This window comes from Etheostoma spectabile, chromosome 6 (genome assembly GCF_008692095.1).
Source record: "Etheostoma spectabile isolate EspeVRDwgs_2016 chromosome 6, UIUC_Espe_1.0, whole genome shotgun sequence".
NCBI lineage: Eukaryota > Metazoa > Chordata > Actinopteri > Perciformes > Percidae > Etheostoma > Etheostoma spectabile.
In genome coordinates, this window is record NC_045738.1 from 18,673,278 (window position 1) to 18,691,778 (window position 18,501).

The 18,501-nt window shown below is 41.4% G+C and overlaps 3 protein-coding genes across 5 annotated transcripts in view; all 3 read right to left on the reverse strand.

Moving 5' to 3' along the window:
- The window catches only part of crppa (CDP-L-ribitol pyrophosphorylase A), a 48,295-nt gene extending 43,491 nt beyond the window's left edge, over window positions 1-4,804 (reverse strand). For both annotated transcript variants that reach the window (XM_032518949.1, XM_032518948.1), the window contains exons 1-2: window positions 4,411-4,804; window positions 2,359-2,623 (exon numbers count right to left, since the gene is read on the reverse strand). In XM_032518949.1, coding sequence (XP_032374840.1) covers window positions 2,359-2,623; window positions 4,411-4,694 — 549 coding nt within the window. In that variant the 5' untranslated portion in view covers window positions 4,695-4,804. The remainder of the gene's footprint in view (window positions 1-2,358; window positions 2,624-4,410) is intronic.
- Window positions 4,805-5,285: 481 nt separating this feature from the next.
- Window positions 5,286-9,674, reverse strand: sostdc1a (sclerostin domain containing 1a). The gene is made up of 2 exons (XM_032519601.1): window positions 9,227-9,674; window positions 5,286-6,909 (listed from the first exon to the last, which is right to left on the reverse strand). Exons 1-2 carry the CDS (start codon window positions 9,513-9,515, stop codon window positions 6,464-6,466), a joined length of 735 nt encoding a protein of 244 aa, XP_032375492.1. The 5' UTR covers window positions 9,516-9,674; the 3' UTR covers window positions 5,286-6,463.
- A 6,286-nt stretch (window positions 9,675-15,960) lies between these two features.
- ankmy2a (ankyrin repeat and MYND domain containing 2a) overlaps window positions 15,961-18,501 on the reverse strand; it is a 22,604-nt gene continuing 20,063 nt past the window's right edge. The window contains exon 10 of one of the 2 annotated variants that reach the window (XM_032517603.1): window positions 15,961-17,603. In XM_032517603.1, the coding sequence (XP_032373494.1) occupies window positions 17,485-17,603 (119 nt within the window). In that variant the 3' untranslated portion in view covers window positions 15,961-17,484. Of the gene's footprint in view, window positions 17,607-18,501 lie in introns of both variants that reach the window. The other variant, XM_032517602.1, reaches the window with a different exon arrangement.

The window sequence follows — 18,501 nt, forward strand, 5'->3', positions numbered from 1 at the left end:
TTTTGAAACGATTCCAAGTTGGGACCGCTTCTTGATGCCCAAACCCACTGCTTGTACAAAGATAATATCTGAGATAATATTTGCACCAAGGCATCCAGGAGTAGACAGTCAGCCACACGCTTGTTGATGTGAAATGAAAGGAAAGCAAACATGTGTTCTGTGTGTTACACATGCTGTCAAAATCAAAATGAATCTGCTGTTTTTCAGTGGAGACAGGCTCTCTGCCATGAGCGTGGCCACTGGCAAGATAACGAAGACCAGGCCGCCTGCACTGAAAGTTCATCACAAAGCGCCTGCACACTCATAAACACACCATAAATGTTGGCCCTATGTCAGGGAGCTCTTGCTTTCTTCACAACCTGTGTGACCTGCAGTCAACAGAGCCTCAGCCATGGATCATCATGAGAGTAATCTGCGAGTGTGTTCGTCCCAGTGGGGCTCCGTGACTTGTCTTGACCAAATGTTTTCCATTTATCACTGCACGGAATACACGCCGCCACTGGGAGCGATGGATCTGTCAATGGGATAAACACTTTTCTGAAGAAAAAAAAAGATGGAAAGACCTTGAGGTGTGGTCCCAAGACCTGTTTGTCTTCTTTGGTCTGAAACCGGACTGGAAAACTTGACTTTGTTGTAATTTAAGTGGTTTGTTGATGTTCACAATGCACGGTGAAAAATGAGGCACAAGTTGCTTTTTGGTGACCCATCATCGCACCAGGTCAAAGGTTTGATTCCTGCAGCTGCAGCTGGCCATAATGGATTTGTTTACACTCTGCGCTTTAATTGACCTTCTCTGGCTTGAGAAATGAAGTATGAGCTCCAGTCGAGATTTAATTAGTACGACGCTTTCCAAGCATGGAGAACTACTCGCATTTTGGGGCAGTTTCCTCTATTCCTCTCTTTCTGAACTGCTGCTCTCTTGGAAACAGACACATCCTGCCTTTATGTACTACTGGAAACACTCATAATCCATCTTCAAGACATATTTACAAATTGGAGATTAATTACGATAATTTGCCAGTTCTGACATTTATTCGGTCATTATTAATCGGTCAATCATTTTGTCTCCGTGTCCAAAAATGCCCATTTGCCCAGAATAAACTGAGGTTTTTTTTTGTCTTTTATAAAGCTGCAACCAGGGTGGGAAAATAACCTTTTTGCACAATTTTACCAGCCACTTATATTTTTTATCAATCACTTTTCCCCGGAATTCAAATTTATGAAAGAAAGTGCACTAGCATATTATGAATTGCTTCAGTACATTATTTTGTATTATTAGTACATATTTTACTTAATTAATACCTGGACTAGTAACGCATCAGCATGCGGTAAGGTCATGCATATCGTTTCCAAATATCTATCGCTTTCATCCATTCATCTTCATCCGTTCATCCGGTATCGGGTCGCCTGGGGGGCAGCTCCAGCAGGGGACCCCAAACTTCCCTTTCCAGAGCCACAATAACAATAACGACTGGGGGATCCCGAGGCAGATGTGCAACATGTAACTCTGGCAGGAGGCTGTGGTCCATCAGGACCAAAACCTCAGCCCTTTGGCAGTCAGCCTCACCAACAAGGCCCTGGACCCCCACTGACACTGACTCTTAACCCGCCCCCACCCCCCCATCTCTAGTCACTATACTTGCACCTGGCCTATACACCCGCCCATTGCACATACTATATATCAGAAGAGAAGGGCACCTTTAAATAAAATGTATTATAATTATTATAATTATAATTATTATTATTATTATTATTATCAATTGCAATTTCTGCACTCAACCCGTTCAGACTCTTTTTTCTTTTTCTTATGCAACAGTTACTTTGTACGTACATGTTTGTTTTTCTGTATTTATTGTTTAATTCATATTAATATTTAATCTAGATTAGAACAGAATAGAATACGCTTTATTGTCCACGAGGGGAAATTTGTCTTGGACATAGTGCTACAATCTGTTGCTTCACAAACATCTAACAGAAAAAACCTTCTAAAATCAACATAAACATGAGCTCAACGAAGTCCTGTTCTAGGACACAAAAGGACAGACATGACAGCACAGACAACACAACATCCTTAGAATTAACTGTAATATGTAATGTGTGAAGTGCAAAAAGTGTTGCTGTATTTATTGCACCCCTGCTCGGCTAAGATTTACTATCGAAGTGCAGCAGATTGATGGACGTTGGAATAAACGATAACACATAATTGTTTATGTATGCACCTTTCTCCAAGGCAAATTCCACATAAGTGCACTTATTGTGGCAATAAAACCTTTTCTGATTCTGATGTTGGAAGGATATCAGTTCTTTTCCCTGTGAATACTCAGGTCTTTCAGATCAATTAGAATTTATCATACTGACCCCTTGTTCCTTGGCAGCCATGGCTATCTTGTACAGTAAGTCCTCATCCACAAAAGGCCGCACGGCATCGTGGATGATGACCACCTTCGGCCTCTCCTCCTCCCCGTCGGCCAGAGCCCGCACGCCGTTACATATCGACCTGTGACGAGTCGAGCCGCCTGGCACTGCTCGAACCTTCTTGTGCTGGAAACGCTGGACGATGTCCGTCATCAGGTCCATGTTTTCTTTGGCAACGACGACCACAATGCTCTGGATCCATGACACCCTGCAACAACACACCGTCTGTTTTGTCAGATGAGAAGTCAGAAAGACCAGGGAAGATAGCTTGTTTAATCTGGAAAATGTCAAAAACATGTTTGTTAAAAGTGTTGAAACTGCTGCGGTGATACTTTCTGTGGGTTACAGGCTGGAAGACTGTTATGGTTCGTGGTGCAGGTTGGCAGCTACAGCGGATAGTGAGGAGATGTTGGCTGTTTGTGACAAAAAAAGGTAAAGCCTAAAAAATGCATGACATCGCTTAGAGCACCTTTAAATTACAGAGGTCCAGTGGTATAGAATGCGTTGCCATTAGATTTTGAACACTTGTATAATTTCAAAAAAAGCTGTTTCTGTCTGTGGAAAGTTATCCCTACGGAATGCTTTTGTAAACAACCCATGTAACTCCTAATATTATTTTACCTTTCAAAATTTATTCTGTTGTTTTGAATGGTGTGTATTGTTGGTTGTGGCTTCTTTCTATCTTTCTTTTCCTTTTATTCAGTATTTTAGTTTAATCCATTTTAATTATATGCATTGGAGAGTGCCTAGATTACACCCCTCTGAGGTTTTTTTGCATTTCTCCATCACGTCCTTTATTGATTATATGTGTATTAATCCGTAGTATTTGTATATGTATAAACCAAAACAAGTTTCACTAGTATGATAATGCACAACTTTCAAGACCATGCACCGTACTTGTGAGTGACCAGGTTACAACACTTCTGACCTTTGCCATGACTAAGGCTGGGCGATATGGAGGATATCGGATATCACAATATTCTTGACCAAATACCTCGATATCAATATTGCTGTGTTTTTGCTTTAAAAAAATATCTTCACACTTAGATTTTAGATTAAAAAACATCAGTAATGTGGACATAATGACTAAGTGGGGAACTGGCAAATAATAGAACAGCTAGAACAGTCTGGTAAGTTCAGAAAATCACACCAATTTATTGTAATGCAGCCTATAAAACCATTAAAAGACGACAATGATGTCATATTACAATATCCCAAATCTTAGATGATATCTAGTCTCACATCCCGATATTGATATAATATCAATATACTGCCCAGCCCTACCTATGACTTCACTATAATCACCGTGGCCACACAGGCAGCATCTCCATCCTGCTCTCTAGTCCCAGGATGTAGCCACATTCATTTCCTGACAACATGTAAACATTGCCCACAAGCTAAGAGGAGGATTGTTATAGTGAAGGCCATGCAGTGATCACCACACAGTGTAAATATTCCACCTTCTCTTCACTGTCATGGAGCCTGAAATCTGCAGAATCCATCACTGTCTGTCCACCAGTGGTGGAAGAAACGCTTTCAGTACCAACATGTGATGAATAAAGTACCTACATGAGCACATATGCCATTGTTAATGCAGGACTTTGATTTGCAACAGAGCATTTCTACACTGTAGTATTGCTACTTATACTAAAATTAAAGATGTGAGTACTTCTTTCACCCTTGATCTCATGTTTATATGCGTAGTATTAACAAGGAGGTCTGACTAAATGTAGAGAAGTAAATAGTAACAACAACATTTCCTAAAAGACTAACTAAATGAAGGTTAACTAAATGAAAAGACTCCAGTATGTGTCAGATTAAGCAGCCTGAACTCAGACTGCACAGATAGACACCGACCGATAGAGGAAGTGAAGTCCTGGTTCCCCCCCTCTGCTCTGTCACTGCCGTTGACGTTACACCTGAGACGTTACCTGGATATCTTCACAAATAAGGATTATGGCATTTTAGTCCTATCTCATTTTATTATTATCCTACCTCTCGAAAGCCTGGATAGTGTAGCTTATTAGCGGCCGACCCAGAAATGAGCAGAACTGTTTCGGTGTCTGTAGTCCGGTTCTTTCTCCTGTGCCCCCGGCAGGAAGAACCACAGACACCGGGAAGTCCACGCTGGGTCCCCCCGGCTGGTGGGCGCTCTTCCCGGACTCACGGGTTGGGAAAATCCCGGGATGAGCGGGCCTGTCCGTGTAGCAACTATGGCTCTGCGTGTTGATGTGGTTATCCTCCATCAGTCGGGTGGGTGAGGGGTCACGGCAGGTCATTCCCAAAACTGTCCATTCCCAGCTAACGGGTGGGGTGGGAAGATAGCGGCAACATGGATGGAGAGTTAGGAAAACAGCGATGTGACGCTAGAACTGTTACACAGCGTACATCCGGGGAATTCTTTCAAAATAAAATAAAACCAAGGTCGCTGGTAAAGATGCTCCATTGTTGATCTTTTTATTAGTTTGACCACAAAGCACCTAAATGCCATAACGTGGCAACGAATTTATAGTTGGATACTTGTTCTGTAACCTCAAGTAAACTGTTTTAAAATGTCTTAGTTATTCAGTGGTAAAGAGCAAAGTTAAAAATGAACTCCACAACAGCTAATAGTCACCCTGTGTACATTTCTTTATTGAAAACAATAATACATTTTTAATAATACATTTTATTTAAAGGACACCGTACAGGGATACAGGATACCAATTCTTTAGATTGTTTTTACCGAAAATAGAAACTGTAATATTTTTTTACCTGTCTGACTGCAAAAATCTATTAAAACTAATCATCTGTACCACTGTAGAAAGCAAAGTAGCTGGTTGATTGGATTAGTTTACAGTTACTGCAGGAGTATTTTGCACTCAGCATAAATATACACTCAGATGTGGCCTATCTATTTTAAGTTTAGTTTGTAGTTTGCTTTAAAAGGTGAAATTATTTCATTTCCGGTACCGACAGATACCATGGCTGTATAGGTGAATACTTGACCAAAGATTATAAACTGTCTGTGGACGTATCTTTGGAGAGGATTCGGCAGCTGCTACAGGTTGCCACAGATCTAATCTAAATTCTCGCGTGATTTAAGGTTCTATCTCACTGCAGACATCAGATTGCAATAGCAAGTCTCACGAGAACTCAATAGTACATCAACCTTTGAGAAAACTATTCCTGCAGTAGGAAATCTTACCAAAATGATGTTTTGATTTTGTGTGAAATTCACATTACCACCTGTAAGAAAAACTAAGATGCCATTTTCTACACATACATATTCATGATTTATTTTAAAATTAAGAACCTAATGCTTTTTTATATCCAGACTTTTACTGTGAAGATCATAGCCATTTTGCAAAAGTTGTGACACTTTCTTCCAACTTTCATCAGTAACCCACCCTCCTGTAGATGAAATATCACCCTGCATGGGCCATCCATGTTAAAGTCTCCATTGACAACAACACGTGATTAAAAAGTGATATTTATTTTTCATATAAAGCTATTACAAGACCTATTAATGAAGAAAAATCTTTTCCAGATACCAGCCACCTGATGACACCGTTTAAGCAAAACTCATCATATTATATGTTGCCACAGAAAATATATTACATCATAAATCTTACACAGTAAAATTGTAATGCCATACTTCAAAAAGGCAAGTAAGAATTAGATATATGTACAATATGTACACTGGATTGTGGAAATGTTTTGTGTTTACTGGTGTTGGTGCCACAGATCTCCATCCGCATATAATATGAATACATAGGAGCATGCACATGGCTACGTCTGGGAGAATGTGTGCTGGCTCGGGGCTCCAGAAGGCTCTGCAGACTAGTACACCCCAGTTCTGTTCACATTATCTTTTAACCTCATGGATTCAAATGTCAAGACAAGTCCCTAGCATGCGCTTCGGAGTTCGCCATCATAGTGAGGAACCAGCTTCACATAAATCAAGTCCCAGTCACATTGAGAGATAATCCTCAAGCTCTGGACGTTTGTGTCTCGATGTCGACAGAGACCAAACTCCTGTAGGTTTTATGTGGATTCAGAGTTAGTCTCAGGGTTCGGTGTCGTGCCAGTTCTCACTCAGCCGGTTCTTCCCCAGCCTCCTCTTGCTCTTGGACTTGTGCTTGTGCAGGTGCTGCGGCGGCGACAGAGCCGGCTCCTCGAACTTGTTGCCCGACTCGTTGTGCTGCCTCGAGTACCTCTTGCACTTGCAGGAGGTGACCACGGTGATTTTGTACGTTCTCGTGCTGCCGTCCTGACACTGCAGTTGGATGCGCTGGGTGCGGGTCTTGTCGTTGACGCAGCGCCAGTCTTGGTTGCCGCTCCGGCGACCCCACAGCTTCCTGCCGTAGGCGCTGCCGATCCAGTTCTGAAGCATCTGAGCTGGGAGACACTCGCCAGCGCACACCAGCTCCTTGATGGGGTTGATGCTGGTGCAGTGGCCATCAGAGATGTACTTAGTGGACCTCAGCTCTCTGCATCCGATTTGGCTTCGCTCTGCGGAAAGACACAATCAGAAATGTAAGAATCTGGCAACTGCAAAAGGATGGATATGGGAGAAAAGGTATGTTTCTGTCTATAGAATGTCAGGGAATAGTAAAAAAAAGTTCAAATTTTACATATGCATCCCAAGGCAATGTCTTTAAATGTCTTTTTTTGTTCAACCAACAGTCTAAAACCCAAACATATTCAGTTATCCATCATGGGAAAAAAAACCTTGCATCTTTCACATTTGGTTTTGATAATGTCATAGGTAATGTCCCTGATACATAAACAATAAATAAATAAAATCTATGAAACAGAAAAGCAAAATCCATAGGAGTTGCTGAAACAAGCGAATGTTGACTAAATGTCTGTGAAGGTTCTCAATCATCCAGGTCACATTTATCCAGTGAAGGGTGGGACATAAGGCCAACTGGACTTGGTTAAAGGTGTCCGTAGAACTGAAGAAGTCTCTGCTTCCGTCGCCGAAACGTCTTCGGAACACCTTTAACCGAGTCTAGCTGCCCTTAATTTCAACCATTTCAAGATAATACTGACCAAAACATTATTGTATTATATTAATAGTTGCCGATTCATTTCAATGAATCGACTAATTGTTGCAGCTCTTTGGTTAGATTGAGTTGACTGAGAAATATGAGTCCGAATGTCCTTTTCAGCACTAATTGAGACAAGAAAATTGACACATCACAGCGACTCTGTCATGATATTGGAAGGTAAGCCATGATAATAGTGAAGGATTACAGCGCAGCCTTTAACCCTGTACATTATGTCCGTTATGAGCCCCTTCGTAGCCTCTGGCAAGTCACCGGAACCCAGGGAAGGAGCACAATAGCATTTTGACCTTTCTACTTCAAAAAGCTAAGGGACTATGCCACGTTATTATTTACCAGGATTAGCTCTGTGCAGCAGCTACGACCGTCGGTATTATTCTGCCGCAGGCTTCAAACACTGTCCCCCCGCTCACCCCTTCACCACTGTAACCCAAGCTCAGGTCCATTCATACGGCTCAGTGACAATGCCCCCCCCCCCCCTCCCCCTCCCCTCCATTCTCTGTGACTGTGAGTGTTTGATGAATGAACTCCCTCTCACTCCCCTTTCCTCCCTCAGAGCCACAATCGGAGGCTCCCTGTTCACGGGAGATCACCTCCATTCAGCTGCACCCCCCCACTGGACGACAGCCAGCCAGTGGTGTGTTACCCAGAGTTAGCTCAGCTCACTGTGGGGGCTGGCGGTGGACTACAGCAGCAGAGCCGTTGTATGATCTCAGTGCAGTTCCACTAAGCCACTTAATAGTGACCCTCCTATACAATGTCTGCCCAATACTCTACTACACATTTCCACTGACATTATAGTGTTGTGTATTTACTTTTCTACAACTGCAGGATTCTTATGATATTGTTATAGTTAGGGGTGTGCAAAAAAAAAAAAATAAATAAATAAAATCGATTCACATTCATGAATTTTTCTTTTGTTTTGTAATGCTGTGTATACCATCACATGGGAAAAGTAACTACATAGACATACTGAGAATGCTTTTGAATCAAAAATCCATTTTGAATCAAATCGTGGACGCCTATTTATAGTAGCTGCGTGATGTTTTTAAAGTGTTCTGATTACGTATTTTGTGGTTTATAATCCGTTTGAATAAGTGATGATGGCATGATGATGGGATTAGGTGCCTGATTTAAAGGTCCCTCATTTGGCTCTTTGAGATGGAGATGTTGATGTAGGCTACAGACACACACACACAAACAAAGGAAATTGTATTCTTAAACCAGAACTTTATCAAGAGTTTTTGGCTGAATGCATCCTTAATCAAATAAAGGGTAAAAAATGGAAATTGGAAATGGAACAGCTTGCATTTTCTGCTAGTTCTGTTTCCTCAGCTCATGCTCCTTGAGCTACAGACTACTAAAAGTAAGAGACTGGACTAAAATGCATTGCCTAATCCTAGAAAGCCAGTATTTGGATATTATGACTGTTTAATGTCTTGAAAATAGCCTCACAAAAGATTAGAAAAACATCAGAAAGTAAGAGGAAACAATGTAAAAGACAAAGACTCTACACTAGTGAGAGAACAGTTTTCTTAAAAGCATCTTAAAGCACACACACACACACACACACACACACACACACACACACACACACACACAACACCCACACACACAACCACACACACACACACAGACACACACCCACACACACACACAACACACACCCACACAACACACACCACACACACACACACAGACGTTACAGTCCCTATACAAATACCCACTAAATGATAAAGCGGAGCATCCTCGGTCCTTACCGCCTCTGTCGGCCGCCGCGCTGGCCGCTCCTCTCCCGCCGGTCCGTGCGCGGTTCAGGGTCACATTGCTCTGAACCTCCGGCACCGGCGCGCTCACGTGCGGGAACAGGAGCTCGGTGGCGTCGTTCTTGAAGGCTTGGCAACTCCTCAGGAGGATGCAAAGTATGACCAAGGAATGGCACGAGTCGTACGCGCTCAGGTGCATGGCTGCTCTCTGGGTATGGTGAGGGGGGAGGGGGGGGGAGTTGTAGGTCCGGCTACATGTAGACTGATGCTGGATGAAAAACATGGGCGAGCCGTGGTTTTATCCAGCCGGCCCGCCTCACGCTTTTGGCAGCTACTCAGGTGCGTCTCTGTTGGGAGGTTGTGATTGGTCGCCACATATGTACGCTCGTAAAATAACCCCGCCCACTTCTTTTATTGTGGAGGGTTTAACATTTGATCCTGAATTCTGTAGAGGATGACGATGATGATGATGATGATGATGATGATGATGATGATGATGATGATGATGATGATGGGATTAGGTGCCTGAGTAATTGGCAAATTAACACGTGGTTTTTGGTTCCCGATATAGCTCATTTATAAAATATCTAAAAAAAAAAAAATTAAAAATCTAACTAAACAAAATGGAAATAAATTAAAATACAAAACACAGCATAATGAGAGACAGACAAAATCTAAATGAGCCAAAACATAAGAGAGGGATGGGGATCTATTAAAAGGATTGCCTATTAAAATGGGATTTTAGAAGCCATTAAGAAAAAGCTATAATCAGGTAACTTGAGAATTCCATTCCTAGACTCTTCATCCATAATACTGCAGAGAAGGAATGACAGAGACATTACCGAATATGTACAGTTTATATAAGCAGTATATATAGTTTTGGGTCTTTATCTATGTTTTGTAGTCTAGTCAAAAAAAGATCAAATTTCAGATGGTGTTGTGATGTGATAACCAGACTTTGCATTGTATTTGTAGTTTTCTGGATGTTTCTTTTCACAATAAAGCTGAGTTTTGTTTTGTTTACATTTGTACCAATGTAGCTTCCCATCCTTCTAGCTTTCACATCAGATCTGAAGTGGTCCAGAGTCCCAGCTGAGTCGCTGTGACCAGAATGTTCCTGCTTGTTGGAATCGCTGCATTAATTAGTTTCATTTGAGGGGAAATGAAATGTTCCCTCCCTCATTAAACTCCAAATCAAAGCTGCAGCTGTTCTGAATGTAAGGTGTGAGTGTGTGAGAGTGAGAGAGTGTGTGTGTTTGTGTGTGTGTGTTTCTTTGGTTTCACTCATGCAGCACTTTGGAAAACCAGTGAAGGCTGATAAACTTGTCTACATGCTTCTTGTGATGCTGGATTCGAATTTAAGTTTTGGACATTTGGATATCGTTTCTATTTCTGAAACATTCAGATCAAGTTTGGCACCTCTCCGATCACATGCTGAAAAGAGCAAATGTTATCGGTCCAAATGGGCCACGGTTGCTCTTGTATGCAATATAAAAGTACATTATGCGTAGCATTTCTCTGCACTTCCAGTTACGTTTTCAGATCAGATGAAGAAGGAAAGGTTGGAAAGAAGAAAGGAAAGAAATTTACTTTAGATTTGGCGGATGCTTGCACATGATTACTTCTCCATCCACATGCTGTGAAAGCAACGTCTGTCTATTGAAATCTTGACTTATCAACGTTTTCTTGTGCATGTGGAAAATAGTGTATTATGATTATTGTGCAAGGGCATTCTTATGTTCAACATGCTCTACAATCACACCTATGATACTTTACTTTTAAGACTCAATTTTCAAGTTTTTAGTCATCAGTTTCCAAATGTGTTTTGCCAGACATTGGATGCCTGTCTCCACACTGATGATGAAAGTAGCTGTACTGTGGAAACACTGATAGGGAAATAGCTCCGCAGGCTCACAAAGCCTGATATGTTGCATTTTTATATTATTTTACTTCATTTCAATAAACCAAAACAAAAGCCCAGATACATTACAACTGCAGATGATCAATTACTGAGCAATGTTGCCGTATTGTCTCTGAAATTGAGCTTTCTGACATCTGCGGTGTTGTCAGTCAGACAAATCAGAGACATTATTACCAAACATGATTTGCCCCTGATCCGACCAGCCCTCACGCAGCTCATTAATTATTGGTGACGGAGCATTAATCACACCGGTACACACGACTAATCATTTCAGATCTTCTGGTTAGTTTCTCCTATTGGATGTTTTCCACGTTGTGACTTGTCTCTCTCTCTCTCTCTGTCTCTCTCTCAGAATGAAAGCTGATATTGTCTGCGTGTAATTTGCTGCGTGTCTACGCCATCCTTCTTCTGCCTGCCTCTCGATGTCAGTTCCACGTCCAATGATCCCAGTGCCCAGACTAACTGGAGTCTTTTGTGTGTCCGCTGTACAAAACAAGGAGAGGTGTAATTACTTTTGTGGGGAACATTCAATCCAGGCCTGTCTTACTGATTTGAAAAGAGGCGTCATGCAGACACACTAATTGCTGCTCATGTGAATGAAAGTTGATACACGGATCTTTTTTTTATTTTATTATTATTATCACAAGGACAATCATTTTTTAGGGCTGTGGTACCGGTTCAGAATGGAGAGGAGTAGGCCTGAGGACAAGTCTTTCTTCCCCTGAGTGTAAGGTTATCGTTTTAATCTTGAATCAGTGGTGATGGATATACTCTCAATGAGAATACCTAAATATACTCATATTATATACTCAGGACCTAAACTTTTATAAGTGTTATAAAGCACTGTAGTTTTACCGTCAATGTCAAATCTAACTATTTGCAGGGTTTCAGTTCAGGAAGAAAAGAAAGTTGGAAAAGAACAAAACATATAAAAACATGAAAGTTGGATAAGGAAGGAAGGATTACAAAAAGCTAGGAAGAAAAGATTCTTGTGGGACCGGCTTAAGAAGGAAGAACTAAAAAAGGAAAAGCGTAAAATGAAGGGAAAAGGCAAGGACAGAAACACTATGGCCAAAACCAAGTTGACACACCTGTCAACTTACATGTGTGCGCTTTTGGTCTATTTAGGTTATTTTGGGTTGTTTGGGTTTGACTCCTTCCTGTTTTAAAATGGCTGTGCTTCAATGCAACAAAGCCAGCTCTGTAAAGAAATGGTCGGCCCCAGTTCGGCGTGGGAGACCTTTAAAGAGCGCTGACCTCAACACCTTTGGGATGAACTGGAACGCCAGGAGTCACCATGCAACGCTCTTGTGGCTGAACGGCAGCAAATCCCTGCAGCCAGATTCCTAAACTGAATGAGAGATGTTATGATAGCAGATTTGGGAGGAGAAGTTCAACAATCTTGTATGAGCATAAAGTTCAGGTGTCCACACACTTTTGGCCATGCAGGGTTTGAATGAACGAATGAATGGTTTATTTTCATGTCTGGTTGCTTTCACATTATGGGATTATTCACACACATTTTAAAAACCACATTCCAAGTGCTGACACAAAACAAAACAAGTATATAAAGGGTACACCTATAACATTTCCAATTCAATGCTAAAAAGCAGATGAATAGCCTACAAGGAGGGTTCAAACGTGAAGTTCACATTTTAACGTTAAACCCTTTCAGACCGGAATAAATGGTGGTACAAATAGAAAAATAGATTAGGCAAATACTGCAGGGATTCCAAATACGTAGTTAGTGTAATTTATGAGTACTCTAGTAAATCCCCTCCGCAGGTGAAGCCAGTCTGTCATTAAACTTCACAGTTTCTGTTATTGTTTCCTCTCTCTTTTGTTTGTCCTCAAACAGGAGAACCAGAGGCTCATTCACTCCACTTCCGAGAGAACATAAAGGACAACGCGGCCAGCTCCTCTCAGAAGACTAGGTACCCTTCGACGCCCCTCTGAGCTCCTTATGGGACCGGCTTAAACAAATGCAGAATAGTGACTTTATGGCAGGCTCTCTCTTTTGTGCCTTCAGCGGCAGCAAAACCCAGCAACAAGAGTTCGGTAGCCCCTAACCCTCATGGGAAATGAAAGGTGGTTGGGTTAATAGCATATTGACAAGCAGCATGGAGGGAGTGTGTGCATGACCAGGAAGCGCCCACATGCAGTAATGGGAGGTGTGGCGAGGGTTGACCGGAGGGGGACAAAAGGAATGCACAACACCTGGAACAAAGCCAAGAAAGGTCATGGTGGCTACTGAGTTTGGAAAAGATCCCAACCGAAGACATGCAGCGGATGGAGGGCTGCGGCTACTTCACTTCTGTTATTCCCTGGGATTGATCCTATAGGACAGCCAATGGTACTTTTACTATCAGTATTATTAAACACCAATAAACAACTAATGGTACACTTTGAGGTGCTTCCTTTAATACAAGGGGGGTTGCATGCATACAAATAGGGGTGGCCAATATATCTATCTATGTGAGACTAGACATCGTCTTAAACTTCGGATATTGTAATATTGTGATATGACATAAGTGTTGCTGCATTCCAGTTAATTTATGTCATTTTCGGAACTTACCAGACGGTTCTAGCTGTTCTTTTTTGCCTTTATGCACTTTTTCATATCCATGTTACTGATGAATATTTATTTTTTCTAATTGTGTAAATATTTTGTGAAAGCACCAATATTCCAATTATTCCTACAATATCAACATCGAACCGCTCTGGTCCAGCACTGGCAGCCCACTCACTCTGACCTCTCTCCATTGGTGTGTGTGGGTGTGTGTGCAGTGATTTCTAATAAAACAGAGTTTCAATTAACAGTAAAAATTAATTATAAAATTTTTAATCTACTAACACGCTTTCAACTTCATCTCATGGTCTTCATCGGCAAATAAAACTGGTTCAGGTGTCATGTGAACAAGACATGAGGTGACCAAGGTTACAAGCCTTTTTTTTCCCCCCACATGACACGTTCATTTTTTCCATTCACTGATGAAGACTATTAACAGAAATTCTTTCAAAAAGCCAGAGTAGTTGATAGAGGGCATGGCACTGAGGAGAGGAGTCATGCGAGTAATAGCTTGGACGGGTTTGAAAGAAAAGGGGTTTTAAGAATCATTGCACCGACTGGTTTTGGACTGGTTTCTGCTCCTGTCTCTGGTTGAATCAGTGAAATCAGCTGGTTGTCTTGAATGCAAAGGCAAATTCTTCTGGGCTTCCTTCACAAATAAACCTGCAAACTTAATGTACCTTGTTGCCTGTTAATTGTGGTGAAACACTGCCCTCTGCTGGATATATGTCTTCCCTGCAGTTGAATGATGAAGACGTTAATATGTTCCGAATTTAGCAGGAAAAAATACAAAAACCTGACATAATCAATGTCATCCACTGCCTGCCTTCTGTCTTGGTTTCGGATAGAAAAGGTAAGATCTCAGGGACATACGTATCTGACCTGCAAAGACTGCAACTAGTCACAAAATAGAACTTGTGCGTGGCTTGTATTTGGTTACATTATTATGCATAAATGAGTTAGTCTCTAGGTGAAGTCAGTGGAGAGACGCTTCCAGATGTAAAACCAGGAGGGGCATTGTGTCCTCCAGTCTGTGGCTTTCTGCAGACAGGCAACATAGTCCTAAAGCTGAGAGAAAGTTTGCTTCTGGTTATTACACTGTGCAACAATGTGTTTCCAGTATATTTTTAACTCGTGGTTTGCTTAAAGTGTCGTTTAAAACCCATTTTTATTGTCCTGCTTACTCTGGAAACTCCACCGATTTTACACATCCATTTCTCTACTACTGCGTATAGTAGGCTACTACTGCGTATAGTAGGCTACTACTGCGTATAGTACTACTGCGTATAGTACTACTGCGTGTATAAAGCCTTGTGTGGCTCCAGAGAGAGTTGCTGAACTAGCCTGACGTCGCCACACTCAGATTCTAGTCAGAGCATGAGTCTGATTCTGCTCCATTGGGCTGTGATTATGAGGCGTGTTTCAATTGAACCAGAAAAGAAAATGCATCTACACTCAATTGGATAGACATGTAACCAATCCGAGCAACGGAGCATGTTGAACTTTTGCTGAATCCCGTAGGAAGGACGGCAAAAACATCTTTCCAATTAACAAATGCCTCAATCGTGGTTCTCCGTTCTTCTTTTAAAGTTAATGTGCCGTCGATACCTTCTATAAACAGACTCGATGGCGCTCTTTGGCGACGTGGTTGACGTCTGTCAATCATTGTATAAAGCCCGCCCTGACAATTAGACTGGTCCAAACAGCTCCGGTTCAAACATAGTTGCTCCACAACGAATCAAGTTCAGGCTGAACTTCCCTCAAATGTTGTGGGCGGGGCTAAGTTCAGCTGGCATCTAGGCTAGGGCATAACGCTTAATCGAATTCCAACATCACAATGTATTAAAAAGGTAATTTCAAAGAAGATGCTCAACAAAGTCAGGTATTGTGCTGAATGTGCCTTGCTACTGTAGCTATGACACCAGGCAAGTGACTACGGGACCAGTATGTCCCATTTAGATGGGACATGGACAGTAAACGGTCTGTACAGGAACCATTCACACACATATTCACACTCTGTGGCCGAGGTTCCACCTGCTCATCAGTTAAACATTCACACACATTTACTCTCTGATGCACTCGTGCTTAAGTGTCTTGCCCAAGGACACTTGGACATGGGACTGTAGGGCGGAAGGTTGGTGGGATCGATCCACCAACCTTCCGATTGGCGAATCCTCACCCGAACTGTCTGCAGTGGAGTAGAAATAGAAAATACCAAAAATAAATATGATCAGTGGGCACTTTAATGAAGTTGGTCTTTTTTTAATGTGATTAAGCTCAAATTGTTGGACATAGTGGATATTATCAGTATTCAGGACACACAAAGCCCCATTGGACCGTTAGTTTAACGTCTGTCCATTGAGGCTACACAATTAATAAAAGAATATCAAAACCATACTACTGACATTTTTCAAAACAAAGTATCCTGGTCATGATGTTCTTGTGCTGTGTTCAACCATTCTTATTCAACAAATGATGTTGCATTTTGGGGGAAAAAAAACAACCTTTCATTATTTTACCGTTTGGTAAAATCCTGAGCATTAACATAATTTTTCACAATACACTAAAAATAAATTCATGTTTATGTTGTTTCTATTTAAAAATATACATTTTTGGTCAATATTGTGCAGCCATGCTATCTACTCACAATCTGCCATGATTTTATCAGTACATAAAAAACGGCCCCAATAATAAATCAAGTATAGAGTATTGCAAACAGACAACAGCTCTGATTGGCTAAAGCCATTTCTTTCCCACACATGTTGCTACAGTTTAAGGCAGAATAATGTTCCATCATTAGCCGTGTTTCATTCAATTGTCAAGCGACTTCTAAGTAAAGTTTTGAAACGTGAATCAACTGGTTTGGAGCGAATTATATCAACGACATTTCATTTCTGAGATTGTTCAGGTGCCGCCTGCCGGCACCTTCAGCTTTCAATGTGTTGGCCTTCTAAACTCTGGTAGATTTCTGAGGACTATGGTTACCTGGTCCTCAGATCTCTGCAGGGTAAATCCAGACAGCTAGCTAGACTATCTGTCCAGTCTGAGCTTTCTTTGATCGTACACATGTTCCACCAAAACAAGATCCTTCCAGAGTCTATTTTGCAGTGACACCATGGCTCCGAATTGGGCAAATCTTATTTGTTATTTCTGGTATTGACCATGTTTCATGCTGTCTGGAGAAGAAGACACGTCATGGGAATATCCGTTAAGATGCCGACAGCAGAAGCAGCCGATCAGTCAGGTTAGTTAAATGTTTGCTACGGCACAACGTTTCCGGTAAAGGGGTTTCCATATCCCTTTAAGTGAATCAACTCTTTTGCGCCAAAGGCAAAACCACCTCTAGCGAACGTAAAAACGTTTTTGCTTAATTGGGAAGTTTAATTTTCTGAAGCAAAAAAAACACGTGAATGGAAGTATTGCCATTGATGTGATTGATTCACATGTCCCTCCCCCCCTCCCCCCTCCCCCTCCAAGTGGCCTCTACCACTAACACATCAGAGTACGCAGTTTTCAAACTTACATATGACAGTATAATCCAAAAAATTAACATATAAAAATTACAAAAAACGACGACACAAACATTCCTCATACGCTTTAGGTGTCTCCCTGCCTTTGTGACAGTCTCGGGTCGATAATAAATACGGGTTCCTATCTCCTGCTGGACCAGTCCTCGTCTGGCTTTCGGTCTCAGTGCCAGTTTGCTCTGTCTGTGGATGTCTGTTTATGGATATATTCTGTTTGCTGACCGTCAGATGTTCCTCAGTTGTCAGCAGCCAGGATGGAAGAGGGGTGTGAGGTTTCTGAGGGGGCGACCTCACTGTTGGTTTCCACCGAGAGCTCCTGCATGGAGTCTGAGGCCTCCTGCACGGCGTCACTCTCCTCTGAAACACAGAGACAATATAGTTCTGTCTGACTTTCCTTTTGTACAGAATCGAGCCATCTGAAGATTAAGTTAGCCATTAGCAGTGTACATGCTGTTTCATGTTCTGTCACGTTGGTTTCATGAACTTTACTTTTTTTCTGACAAAGTGCAACCTGGACAAGAAAGGGATTTGTGTGAAGAAGCTTTGACATCATTCCGATGGATTGTAAAAGGCTCATCTTTACATAAAAAGAGAAGTAGTTTGGTTTAAACCACTTTCCACTGAATTTTAGGTCCCCATTTATCCCAAAGTTGTTTCTTACCACATAATGACACTGATCACTGCAGATTTTTATTCAATTTAACTGTTATATTTACACACTTAATAAAAAAATTAATAATTTCCAGATTTTTCTCAGAAAAATTAAAATAAAACAAAAATTAATGAGCCCTATATATTTATTAATTACATATTAAACCTTCGCACCGAGTTTTGGCCAAAGAATTTCTCAAATTTTTATTAGATGCAATTAAAAGCTTAAGCTTTAATGAATGTTTCATACATCGCTGTGGCCAAAGTGAATATGCTGTGCTTTTGAAGTTAATTTCAGGTATGTGCTGGTTAAAATTACCTTCTTTACAATGCTGCTTTCATTCCTGTATATTTTATTATGAAGCAACACCATCTTATCATGTACAGCTGTGTTCAAAATAACAACAGTCCAACATCACTACCCTCATAAATCATATTTGCTGGTAGATGTGATATTTCTACATGGCAAATAATTTACTAGAAAGTGTGGCAGAGTCATAGAAAACCAACAGACCCAACAGTCATGATATGCACGCTGCTCATTCGGTGGAATTGAAAGGGGCATGTTCGGTTGGGCACCCAGATAGCTCAGTTGGTAGAG

What these genes read in the sequence shown, in the direction of transcription:
- sostdc1a (XM_032519601.1), bottom strand. Translation starts at nt 9,515, where the DNA reads ATGTTTTTCATCCAGCATCAGTCTACATGTAGCCGGACCTACAACTCC. An exon ending in CGCGGCGGCCGACAGAGGCG is followed by an intron (nt 6,910 to 9,226) that starts GTAAGGACCGAG and finishes GTCTTTCCGCAG; the next exon opens with AGCGAAGCCAAATCGGATGC.